We start from the raw sequence: 21,908 nt of genomic DNA on the forward strand, positions 1-21,908 counted from the left end.
AATTGTTTGATTTGCAGTTGTTAATAGATATAGACGTCAAGTGTATAAACACTGACTATACCTCGTATTTCTGCTCTCCTGATACCAAATGTTAAATGTATGCGAATACAGCAAATTTATTTTGTCATAGAACTATATGAAACTAAATTTACCTCCTCGCATTTCTGTATTCCTAATACTAAATGTTAAATTTCGTATATGAATACACCAAATTTATTTTGTCAAAAATCTATTTGGATTGAAATTTACCTCCTCGAACTTCTGTGTTCCTGATACCAAATGTTAACTTTCGTAGGCGAATGTGGCAAATTTATTTTGTCATCGAACTATCTAGAGCAAAATTTATTTTGTCATAGAACTATCTAGAGCCAAATTTATTTTGTCATAGAACTATCTAGAGCAAAATTTATCTCCTCGCACTTCTGCTCTCCTGATACCAAATGTTAAAGTTCAGTATGTTTAGCAGTTACGTTTTTTCTCCGCCATAAGTTGAAACGTCTAATAAATTTTATCTTCGGGTAGCTTACTATGTAGAGCTATCGTAAAGCACTCCATAGCAAATAAAACAATCGATATCTTTCTTATAATTATTATTGGAAAACTCATTATTCCCTGAATTGCATAACAATTATACACTATTAAAGGTTTATCGGATATTACAGAATGATACCTTGTAATATTGCGTTGAGAAACAGTCGAAAAGTTATATATTTTTTTATTTTTTCATTAAATTAATCTAAGTTTTATAAACATGATTTTAAAGTTTCCAACACTCTGTTAAACACAGCACAAACTTTCCATATGTTTCTGAAGCAACTTGAAAACCTTTCGACTACTTACACACAGATGATACCATAAAAAGAATATGTACATATATTGAAAATAGTCATATGTATATATATATACACACACACATGTGAAATGGTTCAGATGCAATGGGATTCGCTTCCCGAGAAACCATTCCATTTTATAATTCTATTAGTAAACGTTTAGGGTCATTAGTAGGAAAATCAAAGGAATTTTTTTATGATTTTATTATTCGAACCCTACATAAAAAATTCATTAAGAATTTATCTTGTGTCCCTTGAATAAGCTTCCTGAACCGTTGCGGCCTACATATTAATAATTTTTTTTTGCAAATTAGCTGCAAACAAAATTAACGTAATTAAAACAAAACAATTTTAAATCTTCCTAGTTAATGACCTTAACTTTGCAAATTTTTAAATCTAAGTTAAAAATAAATTTTTATTGCTCAATATACTTCCAAAAAATACTACTTCCCGACATATTTGTTTGTACGATTCTTCGGTTTTGAAAAATTTGTCATAAAATCTGCTAACTTACAACTTGTTTGCTAGGGATATCTTGGGCTTTACTAAGTCCATCCTGATGATTTTTATAGGTTTATTGGGGGTGGACAACAGCTGACCGTTGTTGATTTGCTGAAGCCGATCGAATTGCTCTAGGAAATCTTCGTCGCAAGACGGCGTAAAGCAAATATCGGCGTTCGTTCCGCTCATAGTTAGGTTTAGATCACCGACGTCATCACAGATTTTTATGCCGTCACCCTAAATAAAATAAAATCAAATTAATTTAGCGAAAGTGTCGGACTTATTCTTTCATGTATTGTGTATAAACATAGATATTTTAACATGTTGCAGCTTAATTAAATGAGAAGCATGGACGGCTACAGTAAAGCCTTATTGAGTACAAGGGAAAATGCGTGCCGACAAGGTTTTGTAATGGCATCCAGTGACTAAACAGCATTCACTTTGTCATCAGTTATTAATGTATTTGTTCACTGATTTTATAGTTACCTGCTTGTCCGTCCGTTGTGAAGAGCTGGATTGCTGAAAGACACAATCCTCATTACGAGTACTACGATTCGAGAATGGCGAATTGGAAATTCGCACTTTTTTTGAAACCTGCCGATAAGAATGCCGATCTTCAACTACTCGCTTTGCAGCCTGCTTTCGTTGAACCTTAAATAACAACAAAAAATTACATACAAATTCTCACAAACCTGGAATTTACTACCTTCGTTTGTTGGTTTCGCAGCTCTTTAATTTTCATTAATTTGTCTTTGAGTGATTCTTCGGATGGAGCTTGATACCTTTTCAAGTGCTCGTGATATCGTTCCGTACTGAGCAATTTTAAGTGAAATGTGTCGTTCGATAATCCCCCTTGTGTGGCACCACAGATTTCCACGTTCAAGGTATTAGCCAGTTGCAGGGAGGAGATGAAGTATCTGGTAGAACAACGAGAAGTATAATTTTAAAATCAAAACTTCATTGTAAACCTACGACCTTACCTAACCACTTCAGCAGAAGATTTCCCTTGCACGAGATCACGGAATGGAACCGCTTTGTCGACATTCATGTTACGTAATATTTTGGTTCCGTATTCGTGAATGTCAAAATCACACTCCTCCAGCTGCTTAAGTTTGGGAGTGATGTACTCTTTCCATGCCGTCACCCTCGTTCGAACTTTCTCTCTTTCACACTCGTAAGAAGTCATTTCTTCTGTCATTTCAACAGGCGAAGGCGCAATCTCTCTGCAAAATAACATTGATTTAGTCTTGAATGTCACAGTTAATATGCGGGACAATTTTTCTTTTGGATCACTGCTTTTCATAGATACAAAACTGGTTTGGCAGATACTTACTCATCCTCTATACCGGCACTATTCAGCGCTGTGTCTCCAGGTATGTTATTAACCTCCAGTTCATTTCCAGTTCCTTCCAAAATTTCTCCATTAAAAAGTAAACTGTCCCTGCTATTGCAATCTTCTTCTTCTTCAAGACTTTCAAAAATACCTGGATAAAACCATTTCACTTACTGAAATATTTCCTTAAAATTTCGTGTAACATGCAATAATCCAAATTACCTACTTCTCAAATTATAAAAAATTCAATCCCAGTTCAAGACACCATGGAAAAAACTTACTTGTGTCCATCACCACACCGGAATCTTGACTTTCACGAATCCTTGCAGACCCAACACTGTCCTGTTCACTTTCGTCCTCTTGACACTTCCCTTCATCATAGAAATCGTAGGTGAGGTCAGCTTCGTCATGCAGAACTTCGTTGTCGTCTTCATCAAACAGATCTTCATCTTCAGATACTTCACCATATTCGAAATGAATGACTTCACCTGATGGAAAAATCATTAATGAGATTCAGAAGCTAAGTAATAGACAGTAAAGTAATGCTTTATTGTCAGAAATAGGAAACTCTTAATATAGCACAAGTAACCTACATTTAAAATTCTTATAAGCTTCAAATTAATCAAATTTTAAAGAATAAAAACAATGTGGAGTTTACTCTAGATTACTGTTACTTGAGTTATAATTTAAGACTACTGTTAACAATAATATGATGGTGTATCTTTTAGAGGATGTGCACAAGCTTGTGCTAATGGGATTGTACATAAGATAATAACGCCCTGTAGATTTTCATAATTTTCTTAACTATTTCTAATAAAACAATTAAATAAGCAGCTCATACTATCATTTGCTCATAGAGCACATAATTGTTACTAGCTATTAGACAGAAATTTACTGCCGTTTTTCCTGAGCAGTACATCGTAAGATGCCACTCAATGATACATTCATGGGCAAAAACATAGCAATTTTCCATTATCAACATCTGTCGGTATTGCTTTAAATTACGGTTATAACGTTTTCTTATGAACCATTGTTCTGGCGAATATGTTCAAATAATGTTCGTTAGAACGTTGCGGTTACAGTAGTTAAATTATCTATCTATTATTATCTAGAGAATATCACAGTTTAGTCAAGTTCTTCAAATAATTACGATAAATTGATTGTGTAAATTTGTTTCTTGAATATTAAGTTACTGTCCGAAATAGGTTTGGTGTGTGTGTATGTACGTATATATTGTAAATGGAAAATAGACTTAGTTAATGATAACTACTTTTTATAACGTAGTAATTGATTGAAAACAAAACACATCCACTAAACCATAGCCATAGGGATCTTGTAACGTTTAAGTTTATCGTTAAATGTGGTTTAAATAACTAATTTGGCGATAATTATATTAAAATTAATAAAACCATAGATTTGATTTTCCTACCAAAAATCAGCTGATCCTGAATTGACAGATGTCGCGTGACGTCATGGTTTGTCAAAATGTAATCAACGGATTACTCAAACGTTAAACGCCATTTTGTGGCGTCACCTTCACAAAACCAATACCGATTGGATCAACACAAACATAACCTAACTTTCGGGTGTCAACGTCATATTTGAAAAAATATTTGATATCGAAGCTCTTTTATAGTGATTTTTTGCTTAAAACAACCTCATTTTTAACTGTTTTGTTCAATTTTCACTGCATTTTCTAAACGTTAGTGAAAAACACTATTTTTCAATAGCTAGTGATGCTGTATACATTCAAACAGAGAATCTTTTTGTTGGAAAGTTCCTTCCCCAATGGCCATGTCACATGCCTCCTTGCTTTGTATGGCAATCCCTTAGGAATTAAAAAATAACGTCAAAAAAAGTGTAATCTTGTTTTATTAAACAGGAGCAATTTGCATAATGAGGAGAGAAGACAAGTAACTATTCTTACAGAAGAGCACTCAAGCTGCACAAAAGATAATTGTTGCAAATCGAGTGATGTCTATTAGCAATCTATTTTAACAAATTCGGTCATTTTATTGACAAAGTCTTGTTTTGTTTTATATTTGTAGCTATATAAGTGCTCAGAGAATGGAAATTTGTACAGTAAACTGTTCAAGCAATGGTTGAGAAAAGTCACATCCAGGGAAAATGGGCAAATCATAAATAAAACACCTATTGCTTTGACATTACTAAGGTTGTTTTGATGAGAAAATTTGTTGGACTACAGAATTAATTATTTTCAGCAATACAAACTGCAAATTGGCTTTTCTTAACAAGATGGCACAAATTTGGATTTTTTTTTTAGATTTTGACCAAATAATTAATGATAATATGAAAAATAATGGTTATCCACCAAAATCATGTGACCAGGCTTGATTCCTGTGCTCTCATTCTATAGCCACATAGCTCTTCAACACGAAATGATTTAAGGCAATGAATTTAAGAAAAAATTAATGAAATTATTATGTTAGATATGTTGTTATTTTGTTTAATGTTATTGAAACCATAGAGAGATGAGCACTTTAGTGTATGGGAAATGATCAAATGTTTTTTCAATAATTTTTATGATCTGCACAATATTTATGTCCTTACATTATTCATTAATAAAAAGAACACATTTTGTAGGAGCATCTAACATTTATTTTTCCTTTTCAGCGATTTCGTCTTGCGAAGTATGCGTTTGGTACCACAAATGAGTACCTTTTATCCCTATTTAGCCCATCAATGAGAAAACATATCAATTTGAGGTACTAGACGAATACCCGCTACTGGAAAAAGTCGTCATTGGCCTTTGATATATACATTACTACAAATCATTATTATTATGTGTTTTATTTTGTTTCTAAAATGATGCGCTCCATTAGATTACTCTACTCGCAGTGTTCGAAGGACAATTATGCACAGGGACATCTTTTGAAATTACCTAAGTTTTAAGCAGTTGTTAGCTAGTTTTTACAGAAATGCCTACAGGTTATTTGTGATTCCAGATAGGCGCTCATCAGCATAAGAGAACTCATTTAGGTCAAGGTTCAAACAGAGGGAAGTTGTTCAAAATTTGTCTTTTTAACCAATATATATGGATTTTTTAAAGAAACTTAGGAAATACGCTGAACCCTCGGTCACAGCATTTCAAATCTAACATCAATAGGGCCCCTGAGTTGTTAGGTATAGGAGATGCGCAAATAATAATATTCGGTTAAAAGCTTTTATTTTTCATATTAGACACCTGCGTAATATCTGGGTGTATTAATACAACCAAATGGTTCCATTTTAAATGTAGCTTCTGGCTTATAATGCGCCTAGACCTGATAAGAACCAATAAACTGATAATCGTAAATAAACTTACTAAATTATCAGTCAAATAAGACCACTTAGGACAAACCGAGCTTCAGGCTAAATTTGACTTCCTGGTTTACATGAAAAACTCTTTCTCTTCCCCAAGTAAATCATTCTCCGCTTTTATTTAGTTCTCGAATTCCTCCTGTGACTGAGTCGCCTGCTCCAGCGCCCTGCTCTACACGTTGGGGAAACAAGTTTTTTTTCCTTAGCTTCTACTGCATTTCGGGAGACTCTCGACAGCATCAAGATTTCCATCGAAGTTTGCGGAATTAACGTAAATGGAATAGCAGAAAATGAATTCACCCTTTGTCACCTTAAACCTGCAACTTGTGGCCTTTGTCCAATACCTCTCGTGCGAAAAATGTTTACATCCCAAGCAAAAGAAGTTTGGAAACCTTCATTCTACAGCACTTAAAGGGCATTTTCAATAATCACATCAAGAATGGTCAGGTCACTCATGTTAAAACTTTCCAGGCTGCAGGCACTGACAGTTATCAGTAGACAGAAAAAGTAAATGTTATTGCTCAAGCCTTTGCATTGTTCTCACATTTAATGGTGTTATTAGGAGAACCATGCACTCATTTCACAAGGAAAATCCACAACACGAAAGGGAATGGCAAATTACATATATGGTAAAATTTTTAAAATTGTTCAAACACAACGGACTTAAACTTTACATTTTCTGAGGTCAGCAATGTTCCGGATCAAGGAGACATATTTCATATCAATTATTTTTTCCACCCTCAATTAAGTCAATTATTAAGCAAGTTTTTGCCAATCGTCTCCACTTAAACGCAACTTTCGTGCAAGTCTTCATTTTAAATATAATTTTTTTTCCGAAAAAACAGTGAGAAAATTCTTCCTTACCTTCCTCATTTTCGGGCTGATAGTTCAAAGAATAAAAATACTCCCACTTTAGTTCTCTCAAGGGCAACACAATGCTTTTCTTCAATTTTTCAATTTGTCTTTGAGACAATTTCTTTCGCTTCGGAATACACTCAGCTGGGGATGATTCGTTTAGTTTCTAGAAATCCCTATATAATTTGTTGATTACCAAAATGTCTCTCTTACCCTTTTCTTGCGTCGACTTTCATCAATAGGATTTTTCTTTATAGCAGGTATTGCTTTTACTGGAAGGAGCCAGTTAGTGTAATCCAAAATCAAACTCCCAGATTGTTGATTATTCAGTTTACAACTCCTAGATTTGTTATACAAAATAGTCACCAGAGAGTCGTTTTCATCGAAATAACTGTCCTTCAACATTTCGTAAAGCAGGTTGAGATCGCCGCTTCCATACTGAAGGAAATCTTTAATTGACTTGTTCATTTCATTGGACGGTTCATTTTCGACCACATTGGGAGATATGTCTCTAACAATCGATGATTCTTTTTCAGGTGAAGAAATTTCCACGTCCTCCAACGCATCATTGTTTTTCTCAGTTTCTGGTACTGTTTCAGCGTGAGGAATGTCGGGGCATACGTCATTACAGTGTGCTATAAAGGAAACGCCAGAGTCATCTCCTGTAACGATAAAATCTGGGTATTTTAAGAGAAAATGGAGGTTGCTTTTATATTATTTTTAGATGTTTCTTATATTTTTAGGATGCGTTTCACTCACATTTAAAATTTTAAATTTAAATGTCTCATATAAAGATTAGCGAAACAAACGTCGAAAACTCCTACCTTTATTCGCCCCATTTTCTGCATCGAGCTCGTAAAAATTATCGTTGCTCACAGTCTCTGATTCACTTTCACGAGTTAATCCATCATCCACAAATCCATTGCTGGAACATAAAGTATCTAAATATCCTGAATCCGATTTCCCCTGCTTCTCCATGGACTGTGAGATCCGATCTACTAAAACATTAACTTGTTAAGCCGATTGAATGCAAATATCGATTCATGAATAGTACGTATACAACAAAAACTATTAGAGAGATATGATTAGTTGACATAAAATGTCCATAATAAATCAACCTAAAATAAATTTGTAATTAATAACCTTGCTTCCTCTGTACACCATGTAAATAACGAGGATCATCACAGATTATAACTTACCTAATTCTTTAGAGACGTTTCCAAACAAACCGATTTCGTCCTCTGCTTCTTCAGCTTGATTGATTAATAGTTCTAAATGAATATTCGCTACAAAAAATTTGAATTTAATTTGGCACTGTTACTGTATGTGATAACAAAATGTAACCTTGCTCGGACACCTCAAAATCTTCAGGAATATATGGGTCAAAAATGCCTTCATATCCCTCTTTAGTGGGTGCAATAATAACAGATTCAAAGCTAACACATGGGAGATCCTTGATACCCAAAGCCTTTAGCTCTTCAACTTTCTGAAAGAAAACTGTGATGAACACATAAACACTGAAATCAATGACTAACCTTTAATGCAAGTTTTTCTTTTTTGGCCAACGCCTTATAAAACGTCAACAACTGTTTTGGCGTATTTTGAGGCATATTTTGAATTTTTCGACTTTCATTATCAAAGAAATCTTTTTCGTACTTTTCCCAATTTGTTCGGTAAGACTCATAATTAGCCTTGCCTTGTATCTTATTCCTTATTAACCATTTCCTCTTTAATGCAAAGGCCAGCCTGACAAAAATTAATTAAGAGTTTTTCAGGTCTTTTCAGTAGAAAATCTAAAATACCTCAACTTGGCAATAGTGAAGTTCTCATCTGGCAATAGGCATTTGTCATTATCTTCAAAAAGATGTTTGATATGATGGTAGGAAATAAGCCTTCCTTCTCTAGTATTGAACTCCTCAGGATCATTCCAATCATAAATCATTTCATCACCAGTGGGAGTTCTGTAATGCTTCAGTTTGTAGCGCAAGGCGTGATAGTGCGACACAAACAGAGAATTGTAGTTCCTCCCTCTCTTTTCCTCAACTGCAGACCTGATTTAGACTTTCGAGTTTAACTTGGCCCAAAAAAACTTACTGGCACTCTGACCCATCCACCATTCATTTAATAGATCCGTATTGGGCTCAAAAGGAGCCACAGCCTCTTCTGCGTCTTCAAACTCTTTGGATAAAGGAAAAACCTCTTTACTGCCAAACAACTCATTGACTTCTTCTCGATCAACATCAAAAATGTATAATCCATTAGATAAAGAAGAGCCAGCCTCTGACTCCTCCAACAAAACCTTCTTCCTTTTCCCACGGTTTAATCGTTCTTCTAGTCGTGCCATTTCCTCTTTCCTAGCTTCTTGTTGGTCACTAAAAAAAGACTGTTTTAGTGGCATAAAGCAGTTATAATATGAAATTTACCTATCGGTGCAATATTTAGCAGCCCTCTGGTCATATTTAACCATGCGAGTGTGAAACTGCAATAATTCTTCCCACAACTTGTCTACCATTTTTGAGTAGTACTGTCCACAACACTGCAACAAAAGCGCATCCTCATTGAAATTCATTTGGAATATTCCATTGGCCAGGAAGGTGGATTGTTCCTTTGTGAGTTGAAAAAACTGGTCCAAAACCTGATGAGCAAAAATTGATCATGAAGTGATGTTAAGTTTAATTTCAACATAAAAACAAAACGAGATATGAAGTAATGATGATGAAACGGATATGTCTGATAAGACACACCAGAATATTGTTATCAAATACCAAATATTTTGGTTAAATGGATTAAGTATTTCTTTTTAAGACAAGAAAGGATCTTTTAAAATTTCTATATCTCCAATTTTAGAAAAAAATCATTCTTATTCCATATTTACCAGAATATTGTCTTTTTTTTTTAATTTATTTTTTGTGTTGTTTATTCCAAGTGGTATTTCTTACTGTTAAGTTTCTCATTATGTACCTGAGGCTTGCCTCTTGTGCAAGCATGGATAACCAAATATCATCCATACTTACTGAACAAGAAGTTGAACATCAGTTTTTTTTGAAGTGGCTAGTTTTATATCAGTTAGGAGCTACATCTGTAGCTTTACGCCTTAACATCAATGCTGTTTCCAAATATTAATCAATAATCATAAAATAATAACATTGTTCTTTAAACCAGTATAACATACATTAAAACTATTAATAAAGTGAAAGTGTGGATAACATTAAGGTTTACCTTTCCTAAGGTATCATCAATATCTGGCTTCTTCATTTTCTGTTCGAGTAACTTTATCAACCCTGTCTTGGGAGACCTGAAGTCCAAAAGGATCATTTCGTCCTCTTCATCCATGTTCGGGTTTCAGACTCTCGTATTCTCTTCAATAAATCTCTCGAAACGCTGATGTGAAAAGTGATTTGGCTATAGCGTCCCTACACAACACTTTTGAAATACAAGAGTTGTCACTAAATATTGTTATTTACGCGGTTGTGGGGAGAACGAGGGTGAGTCACTAAGTTAAAAAACACATTCGAGGATGCAGTTAAGCGCCGAATTGATATTTCATGTTTTTTCTCATTAAAATCTTTTGATATTGGTAATTTTGGCAATAAAAATTCACCGGAAGGTACTAAACAGGCCATAACGATGACTATAACAGAAGACGCAAATGTATTAAAAAAAAAATGACGATAAATGTCGTACGTCAAAAAGACTCGTCATAATAAGAATAAGGATAAGGATATTTTAATATGCTATGTGGGATAGAGAAGGATATGGTTTTTCTGCAAGAGAGGGCGCCCAGGGCAATGATTCTAAAACGTAGATTCTCACTTGTTATTTGTTGTATGCCTTCTCGCTTGCATGTGTCTTTGTCTGATTTTCTGACTTTGTCTCTATCCTGCCCTGTCAGTTTTGGTTTTGGGTGCAGATTGGCTGGAGTGCGTGACTTTATTTCCTAAATAAATCGAATGTAAACCGATAATTTTCAAGAAAACACATTTCTTTTTGTGCCAACAAAACGTTGAAAATGGGCTGCTACTCGTGTATGAAATTCCTGTTCGTTTTCCTCAACATCATCTTCCTGGTAAGTGGCCCAGATTTAAAGGGCGCCAGAGGCCATTTTGCCTGCACATTAGAACTGTTTGGATCGATAAAACTGCATGCCAATGTTTACCCTTAAATAGTTAATTAGAGCTCAATTAATCGAATACAAATAAATCCACTCTGGCAAAAATATATCATTAAATTCTACACCAAATAATAACTTGGATTAAAGGGCTTGAAAAAAAATATTATTGCAGGTCCATTCCCCTCAGAATAGAAATCAAGGGAAAATAAATAAAGGTCTCATTCATTTTTAAGCAGTTCATTGTGCCCACGTTTTGAGTCACATTGATATTAATAGACTGTTGTCTGATACAACATGTATGTGTTATGAAAATCTCAAGTAGGTATTTTAATGAGATGCATATGGTAGATCTGCATTCTTATATTGAAATCTTAACAAATCTTCCCTCACTCCCCACTGACCGTTTTGCAAAATTGAGAATAACAATTATTCTCCTACTGCCTGTCCCTCATAATGCTCTAATGAATTATTTTGGTTGGAAGAGCAGAACAGTGGCAGGATTAACAGTTTGGAAACAAAATCCTCAGAGAATGTACATTTAAATCTTGAAAAGAGCCTTGGAAAGATACAGCGTTTTAATTTACTGCCAGAGTAGAATTTTTTGCATGTGATAATACCCCTTCAAAATGCACCTCTAAATCTGAAAGTGAAGCAATTCAGACATATTTGGAAAACACTCCGAATAGAGACTTACATATTCCTCAAAACCCTTTAATTGGAATGTTTCTTATGCAGATATTTGGGATTACTGGTGTTGGCCTGATAGTATGGATCCTGCTGGACCGAACTATTCCTCTTCATTTTGCTCAAGAGCAAGGTGATTTTACAATTGCAGCTGTCATTTACTTGATAGTCGCCATAATGCTGATATTGCTTTCGATACTGGGGATTTACAGTGTCACTAAAGAAGTAAGATGGGCAGTTGTTGTGGTAAGTCCATTCTGGGGGCTGCACTACAAGGAAAAATAGTAAATTAAAAATTTGTAGTCTTTCTCATTGCTTTTGATTGTAATTGTGGTGGAAGTGGCCTCAGGGATCTGGATTTGGGTAAATAGGGAACCTCTGAGCGAGTTTACTCGTACAAACGTGAAAGACACAGTTCAGGAGTCTTACGACAAAAACAAAAGTATAAAGGAAATTTTCGATACCATTCAGTCCAAGGTAATAACAGTTGATTGTTTGAGAATGAGTGGGCAATTAAGGAGGATTTCAGATGCAATGTTGCGGTGCCGACAGCCCAATTGATTGGTCTCGAAACAGAGATATTAACTTGGGTGTCGTTTCTAAGCCGACTAAGTACACTATTCCGCAGAGCTGCTGCCGCGAGAGCATTATCGAGTCTCGATGTTTTAAAGCTACCACTGACATCAAAATGGGAGAAAAACCTGATATTAGCATCATATACGACAAGGGATGCTACATTTTAATAAAAGAGAAGGTGATGAGCAGCCTTCCAATTATACTCGCGGTCTTCGGGTCTATTGTTGGAATTAAGATTCTGGGTCTTTTGATTGGGCTTATTCTTGCCTTTTCTATGAATCGATCTGATCGCTACAAAGCTTAAGCCACTTTGGATTTTTAAATCTAATCAAGTACCTTTGCTCTCTTTAAGAGTTTCCTACCAAAAAGAAGAAGATATTTATGGGTCTTGAAAGATTTTATTTACTTGTGTAATTTTTAGCATTCTACTTCTTGTTTTGTGAATTTTACTGGTGCTCTCTTTAAGAATCTCCATGATTGTGTTCAACAAAAAAAAGCCAAAACAACCAAAAAAATCCATTCTTGGAATGGAATAATGTAATTTTTAGTTGTCCAGAGACACTCAAACAATCCAATTTAATGTAAGTTGCTTTAAGGTTTAAAATATGTAGATACAAGTGACGCTGCTGTGTCCATGATACGTCACAATGACTTTTCATTATGTGTCCAACCATAAACCACCACCCGAAGGAGGTACTTAGACACTTCTCATGTGCCATATATTTATTCTGCTTACGAGATATTAATACGTATTTTTAGACTGACTATTCGAGCCAAATAGATGTTTAGTAGGGTGATGAACCGTTTAGGAATGTGTCAAAGTTAAAAAACATACATAAAATTACAGGACAGTTAATCACGACTAAGTACTACAAAATAAGCTCAAATCAAGCAATAGACGTCACTACTCGCATCGCTTTTGACTGACTTATTTACAAGACTAATTTCGTTGCTTTAATAACACTTTTTAAAAATAATTTAAGGGCATAATTATGAATCTAGACGTTGCCAATAAAAACCATTATTTGTATAGATCTGAAGACCTTTTGTTCCCTGACACTAAAGGGATTATAATTAGTCAAAATGTGTTCTCGTTTATTACTGTTTTATAGTATGGTAGTGTTACCTGTGTAGTACTTAAACGTCGCGATTTGCGACGAGGTATTGATGTAATCATGAGATTAAACGGGGACAATCCTAACTTTCAAAATCAATCTCATGATTATCTTAGTTGTAGTAAGTTTAGAGTACGTGTTCTATTAACGTATGAGATAACAAAAACTGCACTAGTGCTATTATCATAAGCATCACAGAAAGATCATAATAATAGTAACTAAATTAGCATAGAAGGATGCTTATTGTGCCATCACTGCGTTTAGCACAAAAGGATATGAATCCCTGCTGTATAAAAAGATATTCGCTTTCAATGCCTTTTCCGATTAAATAGCCAAGACAAATACGTCGGTTACTGAAGGAAGAGGGCTGGCATAGAATGTAGTCATGCATTAATGAGTTTTTATTAGTGTTTGTGCTATAAAGTTTATTAAGAGAAATAATTATTGTTAATGAAGAAACGCAGATTTCTATCTATTAAAGAAAAACATCTTAAACTATTAAAATCCACAAACGTTCGACACACAACTAAGTGTGTTGGTGCTCATAACAGTCTCCCTAGAAATCTGTAATTTTCTCCCGATAATATTAATAATGTAAAAGTAGAAACATATTAGCTCTTGATGTACCTTAATAAGCTATTTATCTACCAGAGAAAAGAACTGGTATTCAGTAGAGTCATCTATATTTTATACCTATATTTTATGAACTACTTTACGAAATTATTATAAAAATGTTACCAACATAATCAGCATGGTGCATCATTATTAAGTGGTTGTGATCAGAGTCACGTGGAACTAATCAAAACTGATCGATATATAGAGAGAGAAGAGCCCTATATTTTTTGACGGAGCATGTTAATAAGTACGTTTTCCATAATCATTTTGTCTTCGTTTCTTTACTTACCTGGAATGTTGCATTTAATTTTATATTTGTTTAAAATAATATTACTAAGTATTTCATGTTCGTAAAATAAAATAAATGGTATGAAAAGTTGTTGTTTAATTATTAATCACCACTTTAAATAGCAGTTTTATGTGTTCATCACGTGAATAAGATATCGATGTGGGCAGAGCTAACCAAACTGGTATAAATGCATTACAAAAGTTGATGATTTATGTGTTAAAAGTACTTGGTTACATAGCGCTATCATAACTGCACAACCGACAAACCCAAGTATCCTTTGGACCAATATTTGGCAGTCGCAAACTTGGCCTTACAATAGAAATTTTAATTTAAACGCTAATATATTTTCTATCAGATTTATGTAGTCAGAACATGTGGCAGTTCAGTAAATAAATGAACATTATAGGTTGCGCTTATGTAATTTTAATTAACAGCCGCAAAGAGTGATAAATTTAATCGGAGGAAATGTATTGTCGGGAATTTAAGGTAGGAATTTTTTATTTTTCACCCACCGGTGTTTAGATAATTTATTAATAATTATAACTATAAATCAATAGTTGTTAATTAATGAAAAAAATCGTAAGCTCCTTTAATGACTAATCAAACCGCATGAAGTCTCCGAGGCAAACTTAGCCAATATTGAAATGATTTGTTTTTTCGCTTGTATTTCGAATCACCTACGTTTGACTATTTTCATACGTGTATCACAATTTGACTCCGTATACACGGATTAAGGTCGTTCATGTAGGCACTTTTGATACATGTCTCCTGAAGGTCAAATATATCAAGGTTTTGATAATTTTTTAACAAACAATCTAATTTCCGTGTAAATGTATGAAATCAGAGTCGACTAATGAAGAGCAACGTTTCCATTACCGTGAAAGTTATCTTTTCGTAAAAGTTACAAACATGTTGATATGTATATTGATTGTCAGACCCCGCTTTTTCAAACTCCCGGTAACTTTGCCTGTAAAACAATTTCTGTGGAAAAGAAGAAATCTCGCTCTGATTTGATTTTGTCGTTTCTATGGCTATTTAACAAAGTTGCTACTTTCAAGTATCGCGACCCTTAAATGACCACTGTCACAAAAACCATCTATTTTTCATTGACCATCGCCAATTAAAACCCTCATTTACAAGCTTGTTTTTTTTTTGCAAAAATCAATAGCTAAAGGTCACAAGCCATAGGGCTTCTCTTGCAAATTCCCGCGCATGTCCAGCGCCCTATTCCATTGAAAATTTCCACACTCTCCATTAACTGGGTCAGTAATGTCACGAAAGCGTGACACAGTCGTGTCACTGTGACAATACTTTAATTTTAGGTATTTCTTCTTCAGAGTTTATGTTTTTGCCAAGAGATAATGTAGAGAAATTCCAGTCTTCCCTCGTAACTTATTAACAATGATGGACGAAATAGCGCGACTAAGGCTGAAGTCTCCTCTGGAGATTTTAAAGCCTGAGGAGAATGGGGTCGCGAAGAGCCCTCAACAAAACACAAAAGCGAAGAAGCTGCTTCATTTAATGGAGATGCCTGATCATCTACAGTTTAACCCCTATATTTTGAACGGTTACCGCCCCCTGCAGCCCCCTTTGGGGTGCGTTAGAAGCCTTTTCCAATTGCATAATGAAACTGTAAATATTATTACTCATGGTAAGAGGCCAGCAATGTGACCTACAAGCTGGGAAAGCAAATATTTTTCCAGCCATACCCATATTCTATATTATTCTAACAGTACCAGACGTGCTTCCATGGCATTCCAAAGAGCTGACGTTCCTGGCTTGGTGTCATATAGCTGGAATTTTATGCCCGTGGTTGGGCAGCTTCGTCTACCACGTCTTCATGAACCTGGATTATGGGCCCATGGCCTATTACGTGTTGCTGCAGATTGATATGCTCGGCATATGGACTAGTCAGAGCATCGGTAAATTAAAGTTACTTGTTAAGTTTTGCAGTTGTGAGGTTTTTGAGGGAATATTTCAGGTGCTCTTCCGTTTGTTTTTGCAACTACTAAATGCCTTCCAATAGTGATCAGATGGTCACTCATAATATTTTATTGTACGCTCTCCATTTGGGGCTTATACAAGGCGATGATTGCCTGGTCTCCCTGGGAAAGACGTTTGTGCTTTCTCCTTCCATTTTTAAACAGAATAGGTCTGTGGTTTTTAAGAATTAATAAAGCTGGAGGTGGTGACCCTACCGCCTTCGTGCACGTGATATTGCAGGTGAAACTATCACGGTCGATTTAGTTATTTGCAGGAAAGTTTTAACACGTTTTTCTAACACATAGGATGTGGTGTCCATTCTTGGAGGTTGTATAGGGGCGGTTCATATTCCAGAAAAATGGTTTCCAGGATCCGTGGATATGGTCCTCAATTCCCATAATATAATGCATGTTTTGGTGGTCGCGGCAGTGTGGAGCATGCACCAAGCCACTGCCTTGGATTTGCATTGGATGGCGAGGCATCAGTGCAATTAATTGTGTGTAATAATTATCGTAATGAGTCGGAAAACAGTTGTTGGTGCAGTATAATAATAAATTATTAATGATAAAATAGCGGTCTTTAGCGCAGCTACACCTTTGATAATTTGTCAGGAGATGGTGGTAAGGGCTAGTTTTAGCCAAAAATAATGATTTAAAAAATTTTCGCTTCCAATCAAATGCAGTTAGAACCAATTTAGTAACCTTAAATATATGAGGTAGTAAGTTCTTAGTACCTTTGTATAGTCAACCATCAGCTAGTTATTTAATTATAGTAATAATAGCACTGTGATGTAGAAAGTAGCAATCTAATTTCAAACAGTTTACACTAAATTTATTAATAAATTTTCAGAGTACAAATCTGTATACTTAATGATTGTTGTTAACTAGCCGCATGATTCATCGTCTACCATTGTAGAAAATTTGTAGCTATTTGTGATTCTCTAGTAGGAAGGTTTTAGGAATTTCCGTCAATTTTGCAAGCAAAATAAGAAATCGCTTCTGTATGTGCACGCACACGCGATTAAGGTCTTTGTATAGTTGCGAGAAAAGGTAGCATATCGACTTAAGAAATACTCATATACTGTGATCTTGAGATATCATCATATTATACTTGAATAGATTATATGCTCTGATACCCTAATGGTGAAGCTCATTTTCCCCTATTCTCATTCGTATTTGAACGAAAATGGCATTCGATTGTGCCAAATTTTCTAGTCCACTTGGCGATTCTCGGTAATTGGCTTATTGACGAATGTACCGGTTTGTCTACATCAAACGGAATAAATCTTTTATCACTAATAAGAAACGTACAGAGTACCCTAAAATTAGGCACGTCGAAACATTGGGATTATACATTACTTAGCAAAAACGATAAGAACAAAATACGCTTTATTTCATAAACACATCACATTTTCAATATCAACCTATGATTTTGCCTCAATTCTTAGTAGACTAATCAATGTAAATATCGTCGAAGAGTACTAAATTTCGGTTATCTAAAAGTATCTAACTTGAAGTGTGACTAGCACTATTGACTCTTCTTATTAATCTGAACGAATATAAAAATATATATGTATATTCAAGCTAATGGTTGCTCGGATTCCGATGTAAAACTTTTCACCCAGGAAAACATCAGGGGGGGAAAACGGTTAGTTCTAAGGTCGAAGTTGCACAAGCTCTCTTGTCCTTGCTTAGTCCTTGTGAACACAGAGTACTGAGACCAGGCCAGTACGACGTTTCTCCGGTTTTTATGATTTCTTATACTCAATTCCTTTGCAAAAATGTTTAAATATTGCATAATAAACACTTTAATAATTGAGTTTTTACCATATGGAAAGTTTGCTCAGAATCGGAATTATCAACCTCCCTCCTTCTGCCCCCTCTCTTAAAGTTGGTTTGGAGGGCTTTAGGAGACTCCTGCCTATGAATCACCAGAGTGACCTAGCAAATAACATCCGTTGAATTTGAAAGTGGCCTGGCCATCACCAATAACCTACTTTATCATCCTTTAATCGGTAATACCCCGTCATGATGGGTGGCCTAGGATTTATCAATTTCATCTGATTCACGCACTGCTGCGGGTCATCAGCGGACGTCAACATTAAGACAGTTCCATCGCTGAAAAACCGTAAATATCGGTAGTACGTAATGGAATGCCAAGGTCTATAAAACTGATCCTGAAAACTGTTTTCTCCATATCTAACATAAGTGGTTTTGTTAATGTAACAGCCGTTAAAGTTCAATCTGGGACGGTCTATGAACATATCACGCCACGATGCGTAAGACCCCGGTGTTGAACCGCACGCAAGTCCCCAAATTCTAAAATATAGTATGTCAGTTTTTGCTACTTTTGCAGGAGACTAAAAGAGACCTTAAACACGCCATTTTCCATATTTCGGGGTCACGCGAACATACGTAAAAACCGCGGCAGACTGAACCAAACATTTCAAGCGACCGCAAATCCAAGTCGGACGAGACCAACCATTTTACGATGTAATTCAATACTTCCAAGGGCAGAACTGAGATATGTGTGAACTGAAAAAATTTCTTGAAAAGGGCAATATTGAGGAAACGCATCTTCTTACATTTTGTTCTACTGCTGATACACACAAAGGTCCAGCCCTGGTCACTTTCCTTAAAATTACAGGCAAAAGCTGACCTTCCTCAATTGGCTGATTATCATCGTCATCAGAAGAGTTACTACTACTCTCATCGTCTTCCTCACTCATAATATAATTTTTGCTTTTATCTAAATGTTCAGCGTCCACATCATCCGTCAGTTGCTTACTTTGATAATCAAGTTTATACTCAATGTCCGGCACAAGCTGCACTGCTTTACGGTAAAACTGAATGGCTTCAAATAACTTCCCAATTTTCTCTAATTCAATTCCTAACAATGCTATAATTCTATAGACTAGAAATTGTGGATGCAGAAACTTTACCATTGATGAAGTATTTCCTAGCAATGTCCTCTTTGGAAGGATTTTCAGAATGTGATTCCTCAGGAGAAAGTGCTTTAGATAGCTCGACTTTGGGACTTTGTATCTCTTCGTGCCACTTTACTCGAAATGAATTCAGCACATCTTCAACAGTGGATTGATCTATCCTCTAAAGAGCAATGCTAGATTGAACTAAGTAGCCCGTTTAATTATTTATTTATTTACGTCCTGACAAGTATTGCTTGACGAAGATAGTTTATCTTGCAGCTCTCCTTCATTTTCAACTTCAGCTCCACTTGGAGACACGTTGGTCTCAATTGCCTTTTGTGGGATATTATCCTAGATTCCATATAGTCATTGTTTTATTACATCATCAAAATGTTTTTGCTAAACACTTACCATTTTTTAATAGCAATCGTAAATGTAATCGTTCCTTCTCAATTAATTAGAGTTATGCTAGTTCACGATCAGAAAATCTCACAACTTTTAAACACTTTTTGACAGGAGAATTAAGAATTATTCCGTTGGTATTAACGGCAAAAATTGCCATGTTTTCAAAGCGCAATACGCTTTATTTATGTTTTTTGACGAAAACGATCATATGGTGAAGAACAGATTAAGGACGATAAAAATATTGTTAGTTAAAGCGCCATCTTGTCAAATATAGCGAAAGCAAGGTTAAAAGTAAAAATACTACATTGACTTGAGTAGATGGCGCAGTAAACGTGGGATTAAGATTAGAGCATTCACCAAATCCTCGAAGATTGGTATTACACCAAAAAAGATACAGTACATAGTTAGGAACTAAAGAAACGCCTCCAAATCAAGATCGTACAAAAAAGTACAAACAAAACGTGTTATTTATCTTCGTAATGTAAGAACTTATGCGGAATAGCTTTCAACAATTTTTTGTTGAAAAACACCTCTACGAAGGGAAAAAGATTCTTACCTAAGCACATCTGACAGACAGTCGTTTGCACACTTCATTATTACTTAAAACGCGTTAATTTAGAAAGAAAAAACTATAATTCTCTTTTTAAATAATTAAATTATTCGGGTCTGGCTCAAGTGAACCATTTCTTGCTAGTTTGTTGATTTCCGATCGTCAAGTGTTAACAATCTATCGTCAATAAGTTATCTGATGACGCGTCGCGGCTCAGCGCCTATTACGAGTTTTGTCTTAATAATCGTCTGCCAGAGCAATGTGGGAGAACAGGGGTTAGTTTCTTTTAAAATTTTTCGCTTGATTGAAAGTTTAATCAAAACTCAAATATAACAAAAACAACCAGAAATGCTTATTTACGTATAACTAATTTGATTTGTGGTTATAAAAAAAATCATTTCAGCCATGGAACAGTCCATGCAGCGTTTTAACAAAAGGTTGTGAACAAGTAAGAGTTACATGTTCCGGTACACTCCCGCCACTTGCCACTATGTCTTTTACTGGCGGAGGTTTACGAATCTTCCTTCCAAATCTCCCAGTTTTCCTTTGCCACCAACCTGATCTTGGCCTATTACCAAGTTCTCTATTTTTTTGAGCTGAACCAACAGGAGTGTCTGCATGCGCCACATTACTCAATCTTCCTACAGTGCACATACATTCCTCTGGTAAGCTAAGAAAGGACACTTTAATGAAAACATGTTGATTATGGGGGCTACAAAAATACCTAAATTCTTTTTTGCTTGGCATCATAATAATAACTCTGTTATTTGGGGCTTTTCGCACAATTGTTGCATAAGTACCTGCTCCATGAACTAAAAATCCTCCTAAGCCAGGGTATTTTTCGACACAATGCACTTGTGTGCCTGCTGGCAAAGCTCCTAATGGATGTGCATCACCTTCATTTGCTCTAACTGTATGATGAGGAAAAATCTAAATTGTTTTGCTCACTCGGCGCATCTAAACATTTTCTTTCACTATACCACTCACCTGGTATACGTGGAATATGACAAGAGGTTTTAAGCAAATCCCCTGGCTTCATATTTTCTGTGGCTAAAATATATTTCAGCGTATCACCGTACGCAACTAAGGCTACATGGGCAGTTCTGCATCCATCTTTAATGATTTTAACAACTTTCTCCACTTGCGGAGGCCCTTCTTTAGGCCCAACTCTTTTCCAATCAATCCAGTGGTATTTATGTTTGATACCTCCCCCAATACCTTTGACCACCAACCTGCCCGTTTCAGGGTCTCTACCCCCTAAATTTGTTACTTCAAGCGGTTTTACTGTGTACTTTTCAGGGAAATGTATTTTTCGTCTAAAAGCAACTCCATGTCCAATTTGAGGTTTATCGACAAATTTCATTTTGGTTCTGACTGAATGTTTTTGCACATTGAATACGTCGATAATTGCGAATCTCTGGAGAGCTTTAATGTTAAACATGGTTTATTTTGAAGAAAAATTAGAATATTACTTAATAATAACTTAAAAATTCGGCAGTTTCTGTGTATTTTGATTAACTTACTTCATGAAAGAAAAGCGTAACCTAACACGTGACAACATCGCAAATTAGTTCAGAGTAAACGTTCATATATTTCTTATATATATTTTAAATTTATTTGTTTATTCTCCGATACATCGAAATTATTTCTTTAAGTATCATTTTTCATAAAAGAAACAAGGAATTTATGCCCAATAGGCGTTATTACGACAATATGCTCAATAACGCGTTGCTCATGGTAACAAATTGTAAAGTAAAAATAACGCTTATTACTTTTCTATCCACTTATTATTGAATAACTAATTAAACTTTCAA

At 35.2% G+C, this 21,908-nt stretch overlaps 5 protein-coding genes and 1 long non-coding RNA gene across 15 annotated transcripts; 3 read left to right on the top strand and 3 right to left on the bottom strand.

Moving 5' to 3' along the window:
- Nucleotides 1–575: 575 nt before the first annotated feature.
- Nucleotides 576–10,785, bottom strand: LOC136345890 (uncharacterized). 6 transcript variants are annotated; one of them, XM_066294564.1, is made up of 17 exons: nt 10,654–10,785; nt 10,060–10,253; nt 9,264–9,475; nt 8,935–9,212; nt 8,643–8,883; nt 8,376–8,586; nt 8,185–8,326; nt 8,040–8,126; nt 7,665–7,838; nt 7,054–7,502; nt 6,850–7,006; nt 2,946–3,152; nt 2,665–2,815; nt 2,312–2,554; nt 2,038–2,248; nt 1,818–1,982; nt 576–1,568 (listed from the first exon to the last, which is right to left on the bottom strand). In XM_066294564.1, the coding sequence occupies exons 2-17, from the start codon at nt 10,171–10,173 to the stop codon at nt 1,341–1,343; spliced, it is 3,270 nt and encodes a 1,089-aa protein (XP_066150661.1). In that variant the 5' UTR covers nt 10,174–10,253; nt 10,654–10,785; the 3' UTR covers nt 576–1,340. The 6 variants fall into 6 exon arrangements, with proteins under 6 accessions (XP_066150661.1, XP_066150664.1, XP_066150663.1 ...); XM_066294567.1 differs by lacking the exon at nt 10,654–10,785 and having other exon boundaries at nt 7,054–7,475; nt 10,060–10,584; XM_066294566.1 differs by lacking the exon at nt 10,654–10,785 and having other exon boundaries at nt 2,665–2,802; nt 2,942–3,152; nt 10,060–10,583.
- On the top strand, nt 3,152–5,278 carry LOC136345898 (uncharacterized). Its single transcript, XR_010733220.1, has 2 exons — nt 3,152–4,480; nt 4,547–5,278. It is a non-coding gene; the product is annotated as an uncharacterized lncRNA (long non-coding RNA).
- On the top strand, nt 10,767–14,320 carry Tsp96F (Tetraspanin 96F). The gene is made up of 4 exons (XM_066294579.1): nt 10,767–10,906; nt 11,687–11,881; nt 11,939–12,112; nt 12,165–14,320. Exons 1-4 carry the CDS (start codon nt 10,850–10,852, stop codon nt 12,513–12,515), a joined length of 777 nt encoding a protein of 258 aa, XP_066150676.1. The 5' UTR covers nt 10,767–10,849; the 3' UTR covers nt 12,516–14,320.
- Nucleotides 14,321–14,472: 152 nt separating this feature from the next.
- Nucleotides 14,473–17,353, top strand: LOC136345896 (progestin and adipoQ receptor family member 4). Of its 5 annotated transcripts, none has more exons than XM_066294574.1 (5): nt 14,473–14,716; nt 15,399–15,881; nt 15,934–16,152; nt 16,212–16,453; nt 16,519–17,353. In XM_066294574.1, the coding sequence occupies exons 2-5, from the start codon at nt 15,632–15,634 to the stop codon at nt 16,705–16,707; spliced, it is 900 nt and encodes a 299-aa protein (XP_066150671.1). In that variant the 5' UTR covers nt 14,473–14,716; nt 15,399–15,631; the 3' UTR covers nt 16,708–17,353. The 5 variants fall into 5 exon arrangements, with proteins under 5 accessions (XP_066150671.1, XP_066150672.1, XP_066150674.1 ...); XM_066294575.1 differs by having other exon boundaries at nt 15,568–15,881; XM_066294577.1 differs by having other exon boundaries at nt 15,609–15,881.
- A 231-nt stretch (nt 17,354–17,584) lies between these two features.
- LOC136345891 (F-box only protein 9) lies at nt 17,585–19,940 on the bottom strand. The gene is made up of 8 exons (XM_066294569.1): nt 19,551–19,940; nt 19,377–19,490; nt 19,155–19,320; nt 18,798–19,102; nt 18,584–18,747; nt 18,210–18,531; nt 18,040–18,153; nt 17,585–17,983 (listed from the first exon to the last, which is right to left on the bottom strand). The coding sequence occupies exons 1-8, from the start codon at nt 19,551–19,553 to the stop codon at nt 17,792–17,794; spliced, it is 1,380 nt and encodes a 459-aa protein (XP_066150666.1). The 5' UTR covers nt 19,554–19,940; the 3' UTR covers nt 17,585–17,791.
- Nucleotides 19,941–20,386: 446 nt separating this feature from the next.
- On the bottom strand, nt 20,387–21,624 carry mRpL2 (mitochondrial ribosomal protein L2). The gene is made up of 3 exons (XM_066294572.1): nt 21,082–21,624; nt 20,819–21,005; nt 20,387–20,764 (listed from the first exon to the last, which is right to left on the bottom strand). Exons 1-3 carry the CDS (start codon nt 21,533–21,535, stop codon nt 20,494–20,496), a joined length of 912 nt encoding a protein of 303 aa, XP_066150669.1. The 5' UTR covers nt 21,536–21,624; the 3' UTR covers nt 20,387–20,493.
- Between the last annotated feature and the right edge of the window lie 284 nt (nt 21,625–21,908).

This window comes from Euwallacea fornicatus, chromosome 21 (genome assembly GCF_040115645.1).
Source record: "Euwallacea fornicatus isolate EFF26 chromosome 21, ASM4011564v1, whole genome shotgun sequence".
Taxonomy (NCBI): Eukaryota; Metazoa; Arthropoda; class Insecta; order Coleoptera; family Curculionidae; genus Euwallacea; species Euwallacea fornicatus.